Source organism: Melospiza melodia, chromosome 12 (genome assembly GCF_035770615.1).
Source record: "Melospiza melodia melodia isolate bMelMel2 chromosome 12, bMelMel2.pri, whole genome shotgun sequence".
Taxonomy (NCBI): domain Eukaryota; kingdom Metazoa; phylum Chordata; class Aves; order Passeriformes; family Passerellidae; genus Melospiza; species Melospiza melodia.
This window is the reverse complement of record NC_086205.1, coordinates 27,259,133-27,273,164: the sequence shown is the minus strand read 5'-3', so window position 1 is coordinate 27,273,164 and position 14,032 is coordinate 27,259,133. Positions and strand designations below refer to the sequence as shown.

At 48.8% G+C, this 14,032-nt stretch overlaps 1 protein-coding gene across 14 annotated transcripts in view; it reads right to left on the bottom strand.

Moving 5' to 3' along the window:
* Positions 1 to 14,032, bottom strand: part of VEPH1 (ventricular zone expressed PH domain containing 1) — a 60,336-nt gene that overhangs the window by 23,251 nt on the left and 23,053 nt on the right. For 13 of the 14 annotated variants that reach the window (XR_010029227.1, XR_010029228.1, XR_010029230.1 and 10 more), the window contains 3 exons: positions 9,023 to 9,189; positions 7,407 to 7,616; positions 3,504 to 3,727 (listed from right to left, as the gene is read on the bottom strand). Coding sequence is in view for 10 of the 14 variants with exons in the window: in XM_063167430.1 (XP_063023500.1) it covers positions 3,504 to 3,727; positions 7,407 to 7,616; positions 9,023 to 9,189 (601 nt within the window). In the remaining 4 variants the exon portion in view is untranslated. The remainder of the gene's footprint in view (positions 1 to 3,503; positions 3,728 to 7,406; positions 7,617 to 9,022; positions 9,190 to 14,032) is intronic. The other variant, XM_063167435.1, reaches the window with a different exon arrangement.

Below are 14,032 nucleotides of genomic sequence, written 5' to 3'. Positions count from 1 at the left end.
GGGGAGCTGGCAAGTTTTGTCTTGCTTTGTTTTCAATTCAAGCAAGATCTCGTAATATATTAACACTGAGGAGCACTTGAAAAATATTCTTCTGTAATAAAGACCCTTGATGTGACCTTTCCTAACAAATCTTTCTGGGGATGTAGGACAAGATTTAATTTATTGGAAAGCAGTCACTCCAGCACAGCTCCCAACACTGCTGCCATTGTGGGGGCTGAGCTCTGAGGAAAACTCCTTTTCCCTGAGTAAATATGGGCAAAGCCTGGGGCACAGAGAGGGGATTGATGGACTGATGGGCCCTGGGAGAGACAGACCCCAACCAGGGAGCCCTGGTGGTGTTTGGGATTAAAAATGGTGCTTCAAACAGCACCTCTTTGTCCAGCCTCCTCCTGCTCAGCTCCCATGGCTTTGTGAAGGGAGTGCAAGGAAGCACTTCTCCTAAAGAACCACAAAATCATTATGGATGCAAAAGAAACGTGGATGAATCTTGTTCTCTGTGTTTAGAACAGAAAAAAGTCACTCCTAGGGTGTGGAGGGGCTCCTCAAGCCACCGTCCCACTGTTGCCCCTGCTGGTGCCAGGATTCCCAAGTGGGAAGCAGAGGGTGTCCGAGTGCCCAGGGGCTCTCCTGTGCACCAGCCCTGTGCCCACATCAGCTCCTTGGGAAGCCAAAAGCACAAACCCCCACAAACCCCTCAGTGAGGGCTCCATCCCACCCCCCTGCACCCCTGGCAGTCCTTCCAGCTCCTCTCAGACCAACCATTGTCTGCAGCCTTGGCAAGAGGCACTGCTGAGGCTGCTGGGGCAGGATCAGCTCACACCAAAGCTCTTTGCAGGAGGAGGAGGGTGCACGAGCTCATGGGGAAACCATCATCCAAAAACAGTGCCAGGCTTCATGCTTTAAATCCTCTGGGCAAAGGCACCTCAGTGCCCAGGTGATGCATTAGCACCAAGGGCATTTCTCCACACCAGCAGTGGGGTGCTCACCGTGGGGAAAAGAGCATCCCAAAGGGAGACTGATGAAAATACAGCTGGGTTTGTGGCCAGGGCTTCACCTCTGTGCCCATGGAGGCCACAAGGATGGGTCAGGTGTTCCTGGTTTGTTAAGGGAGAGAAAATCACCTCCTCAAACAGGATGGACAAGCAAGTTTGAATAAGGAAATATCATGGAGGAAATATCATGGAACTGTCAGCAGAATCCCAGACTGGTTTGGGTTAGAGAGACCTTAAAGATCATCCCATTCCACCAGGACGTTTCCACTGTCCCAGGCTTATCCAAGCCCCATCCAGCCTGGCCTTGGGCACTGCAGGGATGCAGGGGCAGCCTTAGTTGCTCTGTGCCAGGGCCTCAGCACCCTCTGAGCAAAGAACTTCCTCATATTTAACCCAAATCTCTCCTGTGCCAGTGTAAACCAATTCCAAGCAGCCACAGCGCTGGGAGGAGCAGCACTGGTGCAGCCCTTTAAGCTCAGCTCTTACCCAGAACAAGGACTTTGATGATTTCTTTCCCTTTAATTGACTACACTGCCCCTCTAGGTTGGATAAGTCCATTAAAACCCTGCATATGTTCTTTAAAAGCCCCTCTGGGACTGAATAACTTGCGATTTTGGGACAGTAAGGAGCAGCAGGGCATGGCCTGGTTTTAATTATGCTCCCCAGTCCCTGCATGTAAAATTCCCTGCGTCAAACAACACCGGGCCAGCCATGGCTCTGAAAAAATCAGCTTTTCCCTATGTAAACACAGGAGTTTTGGAAGGAATTGCTGTAATCCAGGCCCACAGTTTAAAATCCTGCTTTCCCTCCACAGCACAAGCACCCTGGATTGCTGCTCTTTAGCTCAGTGACTGCAGCAGCTCCAGAGCTGGGAGGGCACTTCCACCTTCACATCTGGACTGGTCCCACTGCCCAAGCATGAGTCAAAACCAGCCCTGCTTAAATCAGCAGGGAGCTCTCGTTCAGCCTTGTCTGATTGAGCTGATACTCTGCCCGAAATGTAAAACCAAATAGCTAAAAACTGTGAAAAACCAGCAGTCTGCTGTGATCCCTCACAGCCATGTTGAGATAATGAGGGCACAGAGGGTTGGGGAGGGAATGAAATGTAAAATAAATAAAGAAATAAATAAAATCAAGGAGCAGAGAGGGAAAATCATCTGTACCCACACTCACACAGACAATCAATTTCTACTCTTCAGCCAGTCCTTAACAAAGAGAATTTTAGCTAGAAACAGCCAGATTTTGATGAAAACCTTGTTTTTAACTGGGTTTTCTTAGCAGCTCTAGAGATAAATGTTAAGCCCAGAATATAATAAGGAACAGGAATATCACAGGATTTTAACAAACCAAGTAAATTTCAACCATAAATGGAGGGACCACAATGGGTTGGGAATGCCAAGGGCTGCTTTCTGCTGAGGTTCTGCCACCAGGTGAGGCTTGGACATTGCTCACAGCCCTGTAGTCACATGAGGGGCTCTGTCTGGGTTCCTCTCCTTTCTCATTTCTACCTCTCTCCAGGACACCAATTATTTGTTTCTCCACTGACCTCAGTGTTTTGTCTCCACTACTCCCAGTCTGGCTCCAGGGCTGGCCTTCACTGTCAGGAGTTTTCTGACACCTGTGTTCCATTTTCCCAAAGAATCACTACTCCTGTGTGCCCCCCTGACCTACTGCAGCATACACAACTCGAATTCTCAGTCTCTCACTAATTAGAAGTGACTGCCAGCCTGTATTTAAATAGCATTCCTATCCTCACTGTGACAAACCCCACAACACTTCAACCTCAGGATGCACAGTCAGAAGCAGCTGAGCAAGCAGAACATCTCACTGTGGATGCCTCAGAAATTCTTTTCAGACTTTTTTTGGGCAACTCTTCATCAGGGAGCTAGGCCAGCCATTGTTCTCCTCACCCTCAGTGGGCATTTTCTAGAATAAACTCACTGATAATTGTGAGCTTGACTTCACTGATTTATTTTTAACCGAGGCTTTTTTAGCTTGCTTGAATTTACTTATCTGGGGCATGGCTTTCTTCATGGCAATGGGAGCATATTTAATAGGAATTTTGGTGTCTCACAGTGATGCCTAGGGAGGTTACCTGGAACAGAGGCTGGGCAGTGATAAAGGAATAAAGTAGGGATTTGTTAAAAGGCCTTTACAGGATACACCCTGGGCAGCGCAAGAGCCTGGCTGGGGCTCCACCTAAGATGGACCCAAGACAGACCCAGAGTCATGATTTTTTACACTTTTACAAGTTTTGGTCAATTTTCACATTGGGGTTAATTGCCCAATTCCAGCTCCAGGTGATGCAGTCCCACCCTCCCAGTTTGCTCTCCTCAATTCGGTGTTTGCACCTTTTGGGCACAAAGCAGAGGTGTCCCTGGTTCTGGGGCGGGACAAGGGAAGTGCTGACACTTTCTATGGAGTTCAGAGTCACACACGGGGCAGTACAGGGTCTGGGAACCGTGCAAGCCAGGCTGCAGGCCCGGGCAGGGGCAGTGGGAGCAGCAGTACCTGGCGGCAGCCGCGGTGCCGTCGGTGCCCAGCTGCCGCGCCAGCAGCCGGGCGATGGCAGAGAAGCTGTTGCTCATGCGGTAAATGTCCCTGCTCTGGGAGCCCAGGATGCTCGAGAAGCTGTCGGTGAGGCTCTTGATCTCCAGCAGCAGGAGGTGGTGAAAGGAGTGCTCCATGTTGGCCAGCTGGTTCACCAGATACAGCAGGGAGGCTCTGGCTTGCTCCTGGGCAGCGTGGGGAGATAAGAACAGGGCTGAACACAGGAATTCATTGTTTGCTGCTCTCAGGGGTTTGTGTGCTGGTTCTGAGTCACCATCCCTGGGGAAGAGTGGCTGCCCCACCATGGCACAGGCAGCTGCCTCAAACACAGCTTATTTGTGGTTACACTGAAGTGACTTTTGTTCCTCTTGGTGTTACCTAACCCAGCCTAACTCAGGACATCTTGTCTCCTCCTCAGACCTAAGCCAGATCCCTGAAGGCTCTTTAAGGGCCCTACATCCTCCTGGGCTGGTGGATCAGCCTGGCTCAGTGATCAGGGCCCCAGCAGCACCAAGATCCCCTTTCATCTCCAGTGAGTCTGGCTCAGCTACTCCATAAAACCAGAGAATGGTTTGGAAGGGACCTCAGAGACCACCCAGTCCCACCTTCCACAGGTTGCTCCAAGCCCCACCAACACCTCCAGGAATGGGGAACATCCAGCTGGATCTGAACATTTCCAATTTAGGGCTCCTCTGTTAGAGTTCTCCTAATTAGATTGGGTTCCACAGTCCTAAAACCATCCAAGTGGGAAAAGCAGTGGAAAAACCAGCAGTTAACTCAGGAACTCCCATCAGATCCTTCACTGGGGGAATCCTTTCACTCAGGGAAGCCCACTTGGTCCTCTCACATTGATGGAGAACTGGGAGATGTTTGGATTTCAGCCTGTGCTGAAACACAAACAAAGGCAGAAAAACAAACAGCTTTCCTCTTCCCAAGGGCCAGCAGGGAGCTCATGTGCCACGCACGTGCTCTGGGCTCTGCAGGGTCCCAGCCCCATTTCCTCCTCTCTTCTGGGACCTCGTAACCAGAGAGCAAAATCTGCTGAAAGGTTGATTCCAGACCCAGCTGGGCTGTAAAAATACCCGTGAGGCTTTGGCAGGACACGGCCCTGCATCACGGGTGAGGCTTTTTTTGAAGAGCAAACCAACGTAATTCAAGGAAATGCAGCTCTGCCATGACAGAGACAAACGGCAGGAGTGGATCAGACAAACTGCACCCCTCCAGCCATATGGGGGAAAGCTCCAGCTACACCCTGGGCTGGGCTGATGTGAGCAAGGTTTTTCCTCAATGGCTTGGACGAGGTTGACTCTTTGGTGCACAGTTACTCATTTATTTGAAAGCCGATCCTTCCTCCAAGAGATAAACAGAGGCTCAATTAACATTTAAAACACATTTTTGTTTTCTAAACAAACTGTGCAGCAGACTAAATGGAGGAGCAGTTTTGACCATTTTCCTGTCACTTTGATCCAGCTGGAGAGTCTCCAGCCATGCTGAAATGCTGCTACTCGCCTGGAGTGAGGTAAAAGAACAATAAACTCGCCTGAGTAATATAATATGTAACTGTTATACAAAACAAAATTACAGCAAAACAGCTCAACATGAAAGCAGCCGTTATCCCCGCCACAGTTCTAATCCAAAATGTTTCACAAAGCCTATTTGGATGCACATAACCTCTTGTTATTTCAGCAATGCCTGTTTGATGTATTTGTGTATTTTCTCGTAAGCAGCACTTGCATTTTATGGCATTACATCTGCCAGAAGGTGAAGAGCTAAAGCACAAGCAATGAGGTGTGGCAAACTGTGCTTTTTTCTAAAAAACAGGTTCAGGAGACTACAAAAAGATCACAAGGCTTTCAGAAATAACTCCAGCTCCCAGGTGGTTCAAAACATAGGGGGAAAAAAATAAAGTGTCCGACTGCCCTGAGCCCCAAGCTGGTTTTTCATTTGCACAAGTTTATGGTTAAGGGACAAGTTCTGACTCCAGCTTGCTCCCCAAGAGTGTGGCTGACACCAGCAGAAGTGGTGTGTGTAAACAAGGGGCAACCTTTCAGTTCCAGAGCTTTCCTCTCTCCCAGGGTCCCTGGAAGCACAGGAGGCTTTTTCTAGGAGCCAGCAAGGATTTGCTGCTCAGATCCACAGTCCCGACCATGCAGGGCCAAGCCTCAATCCTTGCCACCTCCCTTCCCCAGGCAAGCCTTCCAGTGAAATAAAACATCAACAAATAGAGTCCCTGCACTGCCATTGATGTCTCCTTGCCTGCTTGTTTTGCTTGGCCGGGCAGGGCACGCTGATTCCTGTCTGGCAAGTGACAGAACATCCACGGCACGTTCCTGTCAGGACAGGGGACAGGGGACCAGGGAGGGCTGGGAGGGCCCTGACACAGGGGCTGTGAGAGGGGACCATCAGGGCACACCTGGGTGGGTGGTGGCACTCAATGGTGCTGGAGGACTTTTCCAGCCTGGCAGATTTTATATTTCCATGATCTCACCTCTGCTCAGGAATCAGCCATGGAGGCATTTCCTTCCCCTCTTAGGTGAGTGATTCTTTTTGTATGACCAGCTTAGACAGGGTTTGGAGCAGCCTGGGGTAGTGCAAGTGTCCCTGCCCATGGCAGGGGAATGGCATGAGCTTCAAGATCCCTTCCAACCCAAACCATTCTGTTACTCTAAGATCTTCCATAATTCAGAATTATTCACACTTCCTAACCTTTTAGAGAGCAAAATAAGAGAGGAGCCGTTGATGTCCTGGTGGAACATTCACCTCTGCCACCCTCTGTGTGTTGTCTTTATCCCTGTTTTTGAGTCTGGAGCGCAGAGTCCCTGGATGTCAGTGACAAACACAGCAAACAAATGACAAATGCGTCCTCCCAAGGGCTGGGATGCTGCTGAGTCAGCACTTCCCAAAAAATCAGACTCGTGGCACGGGACATGGTGAGAGCTTTCTCAACATTTACTCCAGGGAGATTGGACATTAGTTACTCAGTGCAGGCTGTGTGTGCTCCACTCAGTAGATTGGTGCAGCCACATAAAGCAACAGGTTAAAAACACGAGGGGAAAATATTCTTTGAATCGTGTCTTTGTAAACTTTACTCCAGTGTGCGATTTCCAGCACTTCATGGAATCCAACAGGGCCAGTTGGTTCCTCGCTCATTCTTGGTTTGGTATAAAACAATCACAGCAACAAAAGGCAAAATAAATAAATTCAGGCCCTTTGAAGTAGCAGAACTCAGCGGAAATGGAGCCTCAGAGACACCCAGATGGGGAGAGCTGGTTCAACACCCCAAAACACAGAATCCAAATGATATCCTTCAGTTCTGAGCCCAGCTGTGCTCAGCTGAGGATTGGCTGGTTAGCAACCGTAAAGTTTCTAGAAAATGCTGACACTCAAATACTAAACATAGAATTAAATGTGGTCACCTGCAGGTCTTATAAAAGTAAAACTTGCTGGGGGATGGAAGTAAACAAGGAGAGAACAAAAAACTTCATTTGGCTCCCAGGCCTCAATGGGATTTTGGCTCCTCTTTCCACACAACAGAAATAAGATTTATGAAGCCAAACCAAATCTGGTTTTGATTCTTCTGAGATAAATTTAATTTTACATGAATGCAAAGCTCCAGATCAGTAGAAACAGCGAGGATGGGGTCTTCCTGTGCTGCTCAGACAATACACACCCAAATTAATTGCCAGAGGGGGAAGGACTGGAATAAGATCATCTTTAAGGTCCCACCCAACCCAAACCATTCCATGATTCCATGGCAGGGCAGTTGGGTTACTAGATAAGAAATATGTGGATGCATTACTTTGTACGAGAATAAAAGCAACCCCAAGCCCAGACCCAAGCAAGTCCTCTTGTTTCCCACCTTACCTCATCGAGATGTCCAACAGCTCCAAAGATCTTTGCTGTCTGCCCAATCAAACTGGGAAAACTCTCCCCAATTTCCCTCAACGTGGGAAGGAAAGGGGCCAAGGCTGCAGGTTCGTAGCTGGATATTTCCAGAAGGATGTTTAGAATCACCTCGCTGTGGTTGGGGTCCCTCAGGTGTGCAAATAAAAATGGCAAACACTCTCTCAGCACCTGTTAAAAAACCAGAAACAAATTGGATCTCTGGTTTGAATTGTGAACACATATAACCAGAGGAGATACAACCACCAGAGTGATAAAAACAAGCCACCAGCCTCTGAGTTAATAGAAGTTTTCCACCCTTGGTGACCTTTGCATGGAGCTATCACTGAGGTCAATCCAAGTTCAATTGAACATATGGAATAAGGGTAAGCTCTGCTTTAAAATATGGCAGTTATGCATAAATAAGTAAGGAAATGCCCCATTAAAAAAACAAAACAAAACAAAAACCAGCTTTACTAAATATTTTCCCTGCTCCAGGCCAGTCTATATTTTATCGATTAAAACAACATAAGACTCAGCCTGCCTCAATAATACAGTAAATTGAAGTACTTGTAGAAATTTTTGGGTTCCACCAGAAACTAAACAATGTGATAAGGTCAGGAGCTGGAATAGAGGAAAAAATGGGGAGCAAGACCCCATTGCATAAGGTAAGTTGTCATTTCTTGTAAGAACCAAATTTTCAGGAGACTGAGGGTGTAGTCCTCAGAGCCATCTACCAAACAGGATGCAGTTGTGTACTGAGGGATTAATTCAGGGTACACAGGCACACTAATGCACCCTGGATTCAGGGAAACTGCTGCAGCTCTGGAAAAGACATTCAGACACAGACACGGGGTAAAACACAACCCCTTCTTCTGTTCTTTTTTGTGGGGGATTATCAGTTCTCATCAGTTCCTAAATCATTTTAATTGTGCTTGACATGGGTTTTAATATAGTTCATGTACACTGACAGAAACACAGTAATGGGAATTCACACTCAGCTGACAGAGGAAGAGCCAAAACACTGGAGACAAATGGTTTAACCCAAACCTTTTGGTCCAGCAGAGTCTTTGCTCTGTTCTCCTTATGTCTAGTGGAGAACTTGGGATGGAATTAGAGAATTGAAATTAGCACAGGAAGGCACTGTGGTGGTGTTCACAGGGGTCCCAGGATGAGGGAAGAAAGGAGAATCTGACTCCATGTTTCAGAAGGCTAATTTATTATTTTATTATGTATATTAAAACTATACTAAAATAATAGAAGAAAGGATTTCATCAGAAAGCTTGCAAGGAAATGAGAGAATGGAATGATAACAAAATCCTGACTGACCAGCAAGTCTGAAACAGCTGGACTGTGACTGCCCATTAGTTAGAAACAACAACATGAGACCATTTGCATTCCACAGCAGCAGATAATTATTGTTTACATTTCGTTCCTGAGGCCTCTCAGCTTCTCAGGAGAAAAAAATGTAAGGATTTTTCATAAAACATATCTGTGACAAGGCACAGCCCTGCACGGTGCCATTCCTCCCTCACCACGCCCGTGAGACCCAAACCCCACAAAAGGAAGGGCAGGCAGATGTTCCTGGTGTGGCTTACCCCCAGTTCTCTCTTCCTGGCCACGGTGTGCAGGAGCCTGAGGAGGTGGAGCTGCTCGGGCGGGTCCAGCTGGGCCATGGGCGCCACCAGCTCGGGCAGGCGGGCGCGGATCGGCCGCGGCTGCTTCTCGTAGAGCGCGGGCAGCACCCGCAGCAGCATCCAGTTCCCTGGGACACAGCAGGACAGGCTCAGACTGGGGGCTGTGCCTGGGGGGTGCATCCTATTTACCATCTGTCAGAGCCGGGGCAGTTACCTGCTGCTCATTGGGCAGGTTTCTTCATCCCTTCCACAGCCAATCCTCCCTGCAGATCTCTTCTGTTAAAGGGCCACTAATTATCAATTATCTTCTGTTAAAGGGTCATTATTTATTAACTATCATGGCCAGCGAGTGTCCCTGCATGGCTGATCAAATTCCATCATCCCATGGGGAGATGCTCCGCCCAGGGGAGGAGCCAAGCATTCCTACCTGGGTACAATCTGAGCTTTGGGACACCCCAGCAGCCTTTGCCCCCTGCACTGCCAGAGGAGCAGCTTTCTGCTGCCCTGCACTGCCAGAGGAGCAGCTTTGTGCTGCCCTGCACTCCCAGAGGAGCAGCTTTGTGCTGCCCTGCATGGCCAGAGGAGCAGCTTTGTGCTGCCCTGCACTCCCAGAGGAGCAGCTTTGTGCTGCCCTGCACTCCCAGGGGAGCAGCTTTGTGCTGCCCTGCACTCCCAGGGGAGCAGCTTTGTGCTGCCCTGCACTCCCAGGGGAGCAGCTTTGTGCTGCCCTGCACTCCCAGAGGAGCAGCTTTGTGCTGCCCTGCACTCCCACAGGAGCAGCTTTGTGCCCCCTGCATGGCCAGAGGAGCAGCTTTGTGCTGCCCTGCACTCCCAGAGGAGCAGCTTTGTGCTGCCCTGCACTCCCAGAGGAGCAGCTTTGTGCTCCCTGCACTCCCAGAGGAGCAGCTTTGTGCTGCCCTGCACTCCCAGAGGAGCACCTTTGTGCTGCCCTGCACTGCCAGAGGAGCCCAGGCCCATCTGCAGCAGCCCTGGAGCTGCAGAGGAAAACTCCCCCCTTGTGCAGGATCCCTGCTGCAGCAGAGCCACAGCTGGCACTGCAGGAGGGCTGAGCCCCCATGGATGGGGCTGGGACACCCCCCTGACACTCTGTCAATGGTTTGTTTTCTTTAGTGTACTTTTATATTTTTAATTTCCCTAATAAAGAACTGTTATTCCTACTCCCATACCTTTTCCTCAGAGGCCCTTAATTTCAAAATTATAATAATTTGGAGGGAGGGAGTTTACGTTTTCCATTTTCACAGGAGGCTCCAGCTGTCCTTAGCAGACACCTGTCTTTTCAAACCCAGACAGACAGACAAGGACCAGCTGTCAGTCAGTGCCCAGCACTGGGCAGAGCCCCACAGCACCAGCACGCTCTGGAGACAGCAGGTTAACAATCACAGGACATTTGGGTCAGAGAGATGTTAAATTCATCTCCTTCCACCCCTCCCCTGGGCACCTTCCACCAGGCTGCTCCAACCTGGCCTGGAAGGATCATCAGTACAAAACCAGGGAGGCATAAAACTGTAGAAAATTATATATTGGGCCAAGAAGCCAAATAAATTATCAAAATAGAGCAAATCGTTGCAGGCATAACAACACTGTGTAAAAAACCCCCACTAATTCCAATAATTATAATTTTATTTCTGAATATCATAAGAATGCTGCTTAATGAGCTTTCAGTTTTGGATGATGCTCTGTTGACTCCTAGGCCAAACTAAGTGTGATTTCAATTAACAAAGAAACAAAAGAAGAAGGAGAGAAATTACAAAGAAATAACAAAAGACAAAAACTACAATTCTCCTTTGCTGAGATTCAGATTTTCAAACTAAATAAGCATCATATGGAAGGAATAGTTGGTGCACAGAGAGCTAAACATGCCTTTGAACAGAAATAGTTAAGGATGCCATTTCCAGGAATAGAAAGGAGCCAGAGAGAGCCAACTGCAGACAGACAGAGATATGCTAAACCCTCTCTCACACGTTTTCTTAAGATGTCTGTGCATAATTCAATTTGAAGCCCAGGCTCATACCAAAATATATAACTTCACATCGCAGTACATGCCTGCCTCAATGGATTTAAGTTTCACTTGAGCAACATATGGAAAACATCTGCCTATTGCAACCTAGTGTGGCTCCTTTCTGTAAACCCTTGGAAGTCCTCACGGCCTCTTTGGATTTGGTTTCCAAGAGGAATCAGCTCTCTGGCCTGCTGCTTTTCCTCCCATTTACATCTGAGCCGGATGACTTTGGAAGATAAGCAGATCTGTTCATGGATGGTAGGAAAAGGATATTTGGGTTCAGGCTGGAGCACGTGGGGCTCCTGCCAGATACAGAAAATGCACCCCAGGACACGACTGGGTCTCACAGCCTCCCCCTGAGCCAAGAAACGAGCACATAACTCAGGGCAGGTTCAGACAGCTCTGAGCCCCACAGCTTGTAATGATCCCTGAGGGTCCCCATCCTTCTCAGGAGGGGCTCTCCATGCAGCCAGCCACACTTCTGCACCTTGTCCTGCTTGGAGAATCCCTGTCTGCTTCCCAGGGGCTGCTCTGAGCCCTCCGTGCAGCCCCAGCAGGGCCAAAGGCCAGGCCAGACCCCACTCCCACCCCACATGGCAAATTTATCTTGTTCTGTTCTACAGTCACAAAGGCCAGGGGCAAAGGAAAGAGATTTGCTGATGAATCACCCTGAAAAGATGAGCAAACTGCTCCACTCTGGCCATTTTCTAACCATGTTCCCTGGGCTCTTCCCAGTGGATCTGGATAAAAATGTCTCCACTAACCTTCCATGGGATTGATGCCAAGCACCAGTTCCCCCAGAGGAGAACTTGGAGATCAGGGAAAGTTTCTTCCTTTCAGAATCCTGAAATTCTTCCTTTCAGGATCCTCCAGCCCAGCCCCTGGCACTGCCCAGGCTGCCCAGGGAATGGGCACAGCCCCGAGGCTGCCAGAGCTCCAGGAGCCTTTGGGCAGCACTGCCAGGGATGGACAGGGTGGGATTGTTGGGATGTCTGTGCAGGGCCAGGGTTGGACTGGAGGATCCTTGGGGGTCCTTTCCAACCCAGGATGAGGATGGATTCACTGGAACTTTCAGACTCACGTCATAGTTCGAAATGGAAACATTTTGTACTGAATACGCCAAAAATTATCTTCTCTCCAGATGACGTCGAGCTTCCAGTACTAAGTCCTTTCTTTGCTCTGGCCCTTGCTTAGTCTGCACTGCCCACGTGGAGCAGAGCCCTTAAACTCCAGTCAAATTTCAGCAATGATTGCAAAAGATGAAATTCCCGTATTCCTGGACAGGCAAATTTCCTCCCAGCTATAGAAGCGTGATGGGAAGGGATCCAAGAGGCAGAAACAAAAATAACAGCTTCAAGCAAGGAAAGAGATCGACCTGAGCCATGCTATTGCCTAAGCTGGGATGTCAGGGATAGGAAGGGATCTGGAAGGGAAGACTGATTATTTAGTCTGGCAAAGGAGCGTTTGGAGTGTGGGGTGTATCAGAGGAGTGATGCAATCACAGATGATGGACTGCAGCCACCAAACCTCTCTAACAAAAAATACTTTGTGCTAGTGCAGCTTTGGGCAGCTTCCTGCAGCAAACACTGCTGGGCTGATATTCCCTAACCAAGATAAATGGAAAGCAAAGGCAGTCAGAGCAATCCCCTCCCTCTGCAGGAAGATTGAAGTGACCTCACTGACATGGAATTGCTTTTAAGTGAAGAACCTGTGTGCACACGTGTAAATAATCCCAGATATCCCAGTTTGGGGCTGTTCTGCAGAGACCTCAAGAAAGGTCAGCAGGCACAACCCAGCTGGCCACTTTCTGGTCTTTTCATGTTTGAGGTAGCAAGGGACACTCAGAGCTGTTTGTTTGTCACATCTTTATGGGCTCCCAGGGGATTTATGCACACCCAGCTCCCCAGCCCCTGATTCCCAGAGCTCGGACAGCCAGAGGTGATACCGGGAATTCTGAATAATTCATTTGTTCCCAATCTTGCTTCATCTGCCTCAGTCTAAACTAAGAAAACGTTTGTTGTGTGAGAATGGAAAAACATCCCACTCAACTCCCTAAATGCCTTCCTTCCCTGCCACCCTGACCCCCAGTACTTTCCAGATCAGATTTCCTCACCCTTCCCGAGCAGACCACACGCTGGGAATGACACAATTCCAGCACACCGTGTCCTACAGCTGGGGACACTCCATGCAGGGACCCCAGGGGCGTGGTGGGGTGGTGCCAGCCCTGCACCCACTCCTGGAAAAGGCTGTCCAAGCTCCAGCTCTGCCCATCCCAGCAGCACACAGAGCTCAGGAAGAACAGGGGCCCTGGAGCACACTGCAGTGTCCCGTGGGCAGATGGATTTTCACTCCAAAGGGTTTCCAAAGACAAAACTCAAGCACCAAGATTAATTTTTTTCCCCAGGATGGCTCAGGTTTGGCACATACCTGCTGGAAAGTCATGGAAGCATTCAGGTTGGAAAGGACCTCCAGGATCAGAGCCCACCCTGTGCCCCATCCCCACCTTGAGCCCACCACTCTCCAGGGAGGAATTCCTCCCCAGTACCCAAGGCACAGGTAGTGCAGGTTTCTATAAGCAAAACCAGAGACACAAATGGAAAGGGAGCAGAGATTCCAAGTCAGATGTAATTACAGGAGAGGTTTTTGCTATTCTCTGGGTGTTTCATAGCCAATACACAATCCGTATGAGATCATCCCTAATCTCACCTAAGCAAAGCATCTCTGACATAATTAATGGCCTGTTGAACCAATAGGATTACAGAATTTAAATCAGATTAATACCAATAAGACTTAGACTAAATTAATGTTTCATCCAAAAGCACCTTGTTTTCCTTTTTCAAAGGTAACAACTCTGATTGTGCAGCTGCAGATTCACAGTTCCCAAAACAGGATACAGCACTAACAGATTATCCACGGAGTAATGGTGGTCTAAATGCTAATTAGGGGTGGAA